The sequence below is a fragment of the Sardina pilchardus genome, chromosome 23, assembly GCF_963854185.1.
Source record: "Sardina pilchardus chromosome 23, fSarPil1.1, whole genome shotgun sequence".
Taxonomy (NCBI): domain Eukaryota; kingdom Metazoa; phylum Chordata; class Actinopteri; order Clupeiformes; family Clupeidae; genus Sardina; species Sardina pilchardus.
In genome coordinates, this window is record NC_085016.1 from 9,704,066 (window position 1) to 9,712,507 (window position 8,442).

Consider the following 8,442-nt stretch of genomic DNA (forward strand, 5'->3'; position numbering starts at 1 on the left):
TCAATTCAATTCAATTCAATTCAATTCAATTCAATTCAATTCAATTCAATTCAATTCAATTCAATTTGATTCAATTTGATTTAATTCAATTTAAATTTAATTTCACTTATAGAGCGACAAAACATTACACATGTCTTATGGCGCTTTACAGAGTGTTAAACATTCAAAGAGAGCCGATGAGTAACAGGGGCAAGGAAAAACTCCCTAGAATTGGAGATACATACAGTATAGGAAGAAACCTCAGACAGATCCACGACTCAAGGGCCCAACCCATCTGCCTAGGGTCAGTTACATAGGACTTTAATAGGAATAATACACGGATCTAACCTCAAACTGGCACATTTTATAGTCATTTATCTCATTAATATCTTCAATTATCACATACCTTTTACATGTACTGTAAGAACTGTTATATTATATGACCCACAAATCCACTATAAGATGTTGTGTGCCTTTTAGTATGAGAGTGACCATATAGTCTCTTTCCTTTTTATTGTTTAACATGTATTGGTCTTATATGAAACATAGAATGTCATTTTTCCCAATTTAATTAAGGAAGACATAGGATCACTGTACACAAACCATGCATTTTCCTTCCACTGGCTCACACTTTATTAATTTAGCTTTTTTATTAATTGTGTACAACAGAAGAAACAAACAGACAGTTTTAAATAGTTGGAAACAAGTTTAATCCTGAGTGCTGGCTATGTAAAATTCCTAAAATTCCTAAAAACTGTGCTGTTCCAAAACCCCAAAACCCAAAGCCTCTGTATGACTTCACGGGCTGTACACTCGTCTCAGACTCAGAGTGGTGGTGTTGGGTAGACCATTCCGGATAAGCTCTTCTTGAAACTGTTTAAAGAAGCGTTATGGAATTATCAAATGAAATGTGCAACAGATTATGATTTCTGACATCACACACTTCGATCCCCGGTTCGATCCCCGACCAGTCCACGGCTGAAGTGCCCTTGAGCAAGGCACCTAACCCCTCACTGCTCCCCGAGCGCCGCTGGTTGGGCAGGCAGCTCACTGCTCTGGGTTGTGTGATTCACCTCACTGTGTGTTCACTGTGTGCTGTGTGTTCACTAATTCGGTTAAATTGGGTTAAATGCAGAGAACTGAATTTCCCTCACAGGATCAAAAAACTATATATTCTATTATTTTTTTCTATTCCATCAGAAGGGCGGTACAGAGAATTTGAGTCGGCAGATGACTATGCACTATGGTAACATATTGAGTGTTGACAACCTGTTTTTTTCTCATGTTGTAGAGTGCGAAGCGGCATGACCAAGCAACTGAGGCAATGTGATCAGAGAGGGTTAGTTGGTCGTCAGTTACTCTGGTAGGGGCAATAGATCAATTTTGATGTTAAAGTCATATTGTGTAGTTGGTTTAGCTGAAGGACACAGTTTGGTTTTTGAAAGGTTCAGTTGAATGTGACGTGCCTTCATCCATGAAGATAGGTCTGAGAGACATTCGGGCATTTGTGTAAAGACAGAGGGATCGAGTAGGAATGACATAGAGCTGTGTGTCATCTGCATAGCAGTGGTATGAGAAGCCATGTGAGTTCATAATCTGACCCAGTGAAGTGGTGTAAATAGCAAAGAGAGGTGGTCTCAGCATTGAGCCCTGGGGCACCCCTGTGGTGAGGTAGTGAGATGCGGATAGTTGATCTAGCCAGAACATGTTGAAGACCATCCCTTAGGGTATGATTCAAACCACGAAAGTGTAGATCAAACAATGATGGCCTAAACAGGTTTATCTGTTCGGCTTGCACCAGAACTATTATGGAACTGTAATTAATGCTCCTCACATTCACCAATGTTCAGCAAACCTAATGTTCTGCACACAATCACCCAATGTTCATTTTGGGTGAGTTTAGCATACAACTCAACACAGAACGTAAAGCAGAGCAGCCTATGGTGACATGGAGGTGACATAACTAGATAGATAGATAGATAGATAGATAGATACTTTATTGATCCCCAAGGGGAAATTCAAGTAACTGCATAACTACCAGAACTGCATTATGTGTGTGTGTGTGTGTGTGTGTGTGTGTGTGTGTGTGTGTGTGTGTGTGTGTGTGTGTGTGTGTGTGTGTGTGTGTGTGTGTGTGTGTGTGTGTGTGTGTGTGTGTGTTTGTGTGTGTGTGTGTTCAGGCAAGAAGAAACACTCACCGGCTTAATGACTTGTTCTTCAATTTCTGCCTCAGTTAGTGCATCTGTAGACTCAACTACCATCCTCAGGCCTACCACAGTTTCTGTCAATAGCAAAACACTCTCTCTTACTGCTGAGCTATAAAAACACATTGGTTATTTTAAGCTATTACAATTACAGTATACGCACCGTGGTCAGTTTTCAGAAAATAAATGATTATTTGGCATGAAATAGCTGAAGTGGTCTATAGCTTTATACCTTCCTTACTACTACTACTACTACTACTACTACTACTATACTACTACTATTACTACTACTACTACTACAACAACAACTACTACTACTACTCTACTACTATACTACTACTACTACTCTACTACTACTACTACTACTACTACTACTACTACTACTACAACTACTACTACTACTACTACTACTACTACTACTACTACACATACTCTCTCCAGTTAGACCAGGACCTGTGGGTGAAGGAGAGTGTTACTGAATATGAAGTAAGGAAACTGTAATATTCAAATACTATTTCTAAACCAGTGGAATATACATGTACAATCCTGACTCCCTAATTGTACATGGCCATATTTCATTTTAATATGTTGATCTTATAGTTCAAAATCAAAATCAATAAAGATCAAAAAAGCATCAGTGAAGTTTTGAGTAAGACCACAACATGGATTTACGACTGAATAGCATATAATGCAGTGTATTGAGTTGGAACATTCATATTCAGGTCTTTTGCACCAAATGACATTTGGTCCTGAACAAAAAATGACATCATTGGAAAAATAGACCAGACCAACCACGGTTTCTATTGAGCTGTTTATAACTAAAAGCGTGTGACAATTGCTTTATACTCCACACAATGAATCACAGATGTACAGATTCCAAGCTTTTCTGGAGTAGGCTACCTGTATTTTAAAGTAACTTCATTAAATCATCTATAATATTGTAGTCATGAGACCAAGACATCATTTTTAGGTTAACAGGTTAACTATCAATTTTGTGTGCACTCTGTTCAGAACTTTGCATATATATATACAGTATATATTCAATAAGCCTTGTTTGCTTCAAAGAAAAAAATAGTACCTGAACAAATATTGAGATCCATGTTAAATGACAGCACAGAAATATTTTGTCAAAGAGTAAGATCAAATTTAATGTGATACAAACCGGGAGGATTTCCAACTCCAACAACGATGCATCTTATGTTGGACTGATAACGGATGGTGCTGAAAATATTTACACCACAGTGTTCAAATTCTTTCATTATACAGCTGTTAGCTATTATGAAAGTACTCATTTTGTGAGGATTAACTTTGCCCTTAAATCGGTGCTTTACAATGAAAGTGTACTGTTGTAAATTGTGGAAAACTAATGCATATCATTCAGGAGTATAATTTCACTCATTTTCCAATGCTCCACCATTTTACAGTGTAGAATAACATTGAAATTCCTGTATTTGTTTCTGAATGTTCCCATATTAAAATGTCTTCTTTCAAATGTGACATTAAACCACATACATTTTTAAATGTACTGTATGCGGTTTAATGTAACCAGATCATTTTTGAAATGTGTACTTCTTTATAGACTCACTTTATTGGATCAGTTTCAGCAACAAAACAGATGGGAAAATATTCGCCAAGATCATCACTCCTTGGAGTCCATTTCAGGATGTGTTGTTCAAGGCCATCAGATATCTCAGAGCTATATGTGATATTCAAGGGTCCACTTATCAAAAGACCACGAATTCTTCAAAATAAAAGACACCATAGAACAGTCAGACACTAAATACAATAAATAAAATGTATTTTCGAGGTAGTTTTAACAACAGTGTCTTACCCTGCCATAGAGGCTGTTGCATTTATTATGATCTTCAGCTCCTGGTTGACCACAGCTAGAATTGTCTCCCCATTCTCAGGGGTTGGAGGAACGAACTTTGGCAAGTATTCTCCCTCAACACAAGAAGCAATGGCAGTCTCAACTGGCCAAATTAATCATAAATCACATATCATTACAAATGATTAGTAATAATCATATTATTACAAATGCCCCAAATGATTTTAAAAAGCTAGATGTCAGTGGTAGATGTATGAATTGACCTGTGTTCTGACCTGTGAATTGACCAGAATACTCGCAACCATGTACCATCAGAGGGCTGCGCTATATGTAAAGAGAGATGTATCAACAAATCTTACCTTTGATGGCAAATTGCAGAGGAAGCTTGCTAAGAGGACTGGCTGCTTGATTAAATGGACTTCTGAAAACGGTGGAACCATTTGTGTAGGAGAGAATGATGCTTTGCTGTGGGAAATCCTCCACAACCAGCTCTAACCCATAGACACCAGCTGTGGCACTGTTATAACTTAGCAAGCAGAAATCCTAAGAAAGGAATGTTTATAAATGTGTTGAAACATGTTAAAACAAATCACATAAAATATATTATGTATTGTGTCAATAGGAGTTCACACTATATTCCCGGATCACATAAAAGTAGGCTATCATTAGTCTTACACATTTACTCTATTGCTACATGATGCATTAGTCATCGTTGTTAATGAAAAATGAAGCGCAAGAAAATATTGAGTCCCAATAAAGTGAGTTCACATTTAGTGTATGAGGGAGTGGCTACAGCAGAGGGGCAAAAGCCAATGTGTCCCTACTTTACCAATATATTTACTGATATCTTGCATTTCTTATCCAAACAACGTCAAACTTGGCACTGCACTCATGCCCATAGCGAGACACCTGGTACGTTTCATATCAATCGCGCCAATGGTTCCACAGATATGTGGAACCATTGGCGCGCGCGCACACACACACACACACACACACACACACACACACACACACACACACACACACACACACACACACACACACTAACGGATGTTACTGCAATTTATACAGTAGATAGATAGATAGAAATCACAAGCCTATATGTCCTCTATCAACACCTTACCAACTGTTTATGTGCTTGCATTATCTGCATGATCAATTTTTTTGCATTTTCATCTACTGGTAATCCCTTGGAATTGAATGTCTACTTGACATTATTGTCATTATCATTATTATGCTTAGGCTTTTTCAACTTTAACTTCAACTGCCTAGAGCAGCGGTTCTTAAACTGTGGTATATATATAAGTTTGGATGATGATCATCTCTTAACAATATAAAGACTTCCTCTGGATGTGATATGCTTGCATAAAAATATTCTGAGAATTTTTCAACAACACGCCATCCTACACTTCCAGCCGATGCCTATTCAAATCGACGTAATAATTGTGTTCATAAACTGACACCTTGAATACCCTACTTTGGACTTTGAATAAGCAAACAATTCAGACTGCACATCCTAAATTGAATGCCACTCCTGAAAAGCATTACCTGTGGCAGACACCTGTGGCCTGGCAGAGATAGAGTGTGATGACACCTCTACCTAGACTGTTTTTGTTGTCACACCAGTGCAAATTTCATACAGGTGTGCGTGTGTTAGCCTGATAAACCAGCCTAAATGGATTGGATGTCTAATTTAGTCTGGCTCCGATGAATGGATACAACGGAACATTGTTGATGAGTACAACCCGTTGTCTTTCAAACCGTGTCTGTGCCTATAGGCCAACGGTCCCTCAAACCCCGCCCCAGAGCCCTCTGCCCCGCCCGCGTTGATTCAAAACACATCTCTGCGTTGTGATCGGTTTAGTTGCCATCTGCCAGATTCAGGGCAGTGTTTTCAAAATGTACAGTGGTCCGAGGCCAGACCCAAATGCAGGCAAAACATTTTGCCGTCCAGCAGTTGGCGCTGGTTTTCCAGGCTATGCGTGTGTATGAAGAATGAGGAATTAGAATGGTTATTTAGATGAGGTTCATTTTCCCCCACTGTGGTGGAATGTAGAAAGGAAAGGAACTCAAACACACCTGTCACCTTGCCATCTATCAATGTCATTGTAATGAAGGGTTAGAGTTAGTGTTAGAGTTAGGGTTCATGTGTTATTATGACAGCTGAGATAATGTAAAGTGGAGAATGTCTTGATTCACTTTGACAAAGTTGTGTTTCCAAAGAACCATATAAAGCAGGAGAAGAATATATACTTTGTCTTTGATTCTGTTTTGCGTCAGGGTAAACCCAGCAGGAAGTTGGCAGGCAGTGCATTCTTCACCGACGAGAGTGCCATATCTGCATCTGCCTTGGTCGTTGTCTGGATCAAACGTTACCAACGCATATGTCCGTGGGCAGTTCTGAGGGACACTAGTGAAGAATCAGTAGCATTAAGATTTGATATCATATATTTCATATCACCATTAATCATGCTTTATTGTATTTCATATTTAAATGCAATAACTCGATTTATATTAATCTACACATATATAGGCTACAGTAGGCTACATATTCAGTACCTACACATGCATACAATAGATATTTCTATAACAATAAATCTAATAATTATGGACTGATATTACCTTACAAATGATATGCTGGTGGTGATTGGGGATCTGTTGGCTTTATTTGTGTCTGATCGCTTTCCAAGATCAACAACTGTGAGTAGACTCCAGCTTGAAAGGCTAGGATTATTTGAGAGAGACACCCAACCGCCGCCAGCTTCTCTGTAACCAAAAGCGAAATGGTGAATGCTACAAAAATCTCATCCTAGTTTGACTGGTTCAGAATGGTCTGATATCAAGTTACCTCAAACTAAATGTGTTAGCTATCATTACACATTTACTCTATTGCTACATAATGCATTAGTCATCATTGTTAATGAAAAATGAAGCGCAAGAAAATGTTGAGTCCCAATATTGCCAGTGGTGCGTATTACCAAAGTATGTATCACATTTAGTGTATGAGGGAGTGGCTACAGCAGAGAGGCAAAAGGCAATGAACAGAATGGTCTGAAACCAAGTTACCTCAGACTAAATGTGTTGGCTGTGGGTATCACTCTTGTCGTAACCCCTTCTGTCTGGCACCAGTTGTTATCACCTGCATTCCTCCCAGCTGTGGTGTATATCTCACCTCTTTCGACGCTGACTTGAGTTCCACAGTCTCCACTGAAGCAGGTATTCCAGAAAAAATATGAACAACTATCAAACGTTTGTTTGAAGCGAAACTCCACCTGAGATGAGGAATCACACCAAAATGATTCTGGTTAGAGAAAGAGAGACTGAAGGTAAAAAGAAAAAGAAACTTTATGCATGGGTACTGTGGTAGAAATTCACCAATTAGACCAGATCATACAGTAAGTAGGCTAGAACATTTTGCTCAGAACAATGAAAACATAGACAAGTCTTCAGGTAGGCTGAACTGTTTTTTTCTCGCCAGTAACAGCAACAGCATTAACCAGTGTACTCCTGAAGAAGTGGTCAATTGCATATTCAGTGATATAGATACTAACAATATTAATGATATTAAAAGGAAATCAGAATAAAATATACTTTACCTTGTAAGAACCATTTGGGTACAACACTTTAGGAGAGAAAGTCATTGATCCACCCCAGAAGTGACTTGCAAAAGTGGCAGAAAACAGCATTTGCAAAGGCAGAACAATGGTGAAGAAAGACATGGTGTCTGACTTCTTTTCTGTTCAGTGGAAATGGACTTATACACTTTCTCTTTTTATACACAGTCTTCCTTCCTTGCTTCCTGGTCTGACAGACACACCCAGGTGAAAATTGTTAGATGAATATTGCTTTCACTCAATACTATTCATTTGTATAGGGAGAATAGAGTAAGTTGAGCATAGGGACAATATGGGCCACCTCTTTATTTCTAGGAAACCGTAAACAAATGTGATCAAGTGACAGCATGGGGACTGATACTTGACATTTACTACTGTGTTTAACATTCTCCCAGTATCGAGAATAAAGCTGCAGTCACACACCTGTCATGGATTCATTTTGACCATAAGTGGACCTATTTATTATACTTTAGATCATCTTTTTGTAATTAATCATTATGGAGAAAATTAGGTGTGTTTTAGTATGCCTATCAATTATTCTGTAGGCCTACAGAATGTGAAAGAATGGAATGTTGTTCAACTTGCAAGACCATTTGTAATGTTTTTACTGAAGCGTAGTTTCACAAGCAGGGTAAGTGTTTTGTTTCACAAGGTCTGAAAATTAAACCTTCTTCGAATATTATTCACGTTTTTGTTTTGTTGTCAAACAAAAAATTAGTTTAGGTTAGGTTAGGTTAACTTTATTGTCCCCTCAGGGAAACTTGTCTTGCAGTCAGGTATGCATAAATAATGACACAAGAAACAAAAAATACACAAA

At 38.3% G+C, this 8,442-nt stretch overlaps 1 protein-coding gene across 2 annotated transcripts; it reads right to left on the minus strand.

Moving 5' to 3' along the window:
- Positions 1-85: 85 nt before the first annotated feature.
- LOC134071284 (uncharacterized) lies at positions 86-7,744 on the minus strand. 2 transcript variants are annotated; one of them, XM_062527947.1, is made up of 10 exons: positions 7,608-7,744; positions 7,078-7,283; positions 6,634-6,777; positions 6,265-6,421; positions 4,371-4,554; positions 4,015-4,156; positions 3,769-3,879; positions 3,346-3,404; positions 2,178-2,260; positions 86-852 (listed from the first exon to the last, which is right to left on the minus strand). In XM_062527947.1, exons 1-10 carry the CDS (start codon positions 7,728-7,730, stop codon positions 778-780), a joined length of 1,284 nt encoding a protein of 427 aa, XP_062383931.1. In that variant the 5' UTR covers positions 7,731-7,744; the 3' UTR covers positions 86-777. The 2 variants fall into 2 exon arrangements, with proteins under 2 accessions (XP_062383931.1, XP_062383930.1); XM_062527946.1 differs by having other exon boundaries at positions 3,769-3,924.
- Positions 7,745-8,442: the final 698 nt, after the last annotated feature.

What these genes read in the sequence shown, in the direction of transcription:
- LOC134071284 (XM_062527946.1), bottom strand. Translation starts at nt 7,730, where the DNA reads ATGTCTTTCTTCACCATTGTTCTGCCTTTGCAAATGCTGTTTTCTGCC. An exon ending in GCCAACACATTTAGTCTGAG is followed by an intron (nt 6,778 to 7,077) that starts GTAACTTGGTTT and finishes TTTTGGTTACAG; the next exon opens with AGAAGCTGGCGGCGGTTGGG. An exon ending in TGGAGTTGGAAATCCTCCCG is followed by an intron (nt 2,261 to 3,345) that starts GTTTGTATCACA and finishes TGCTATTGACAG; the next exon opens with AAACTGTGGTAGGCCTGAGG.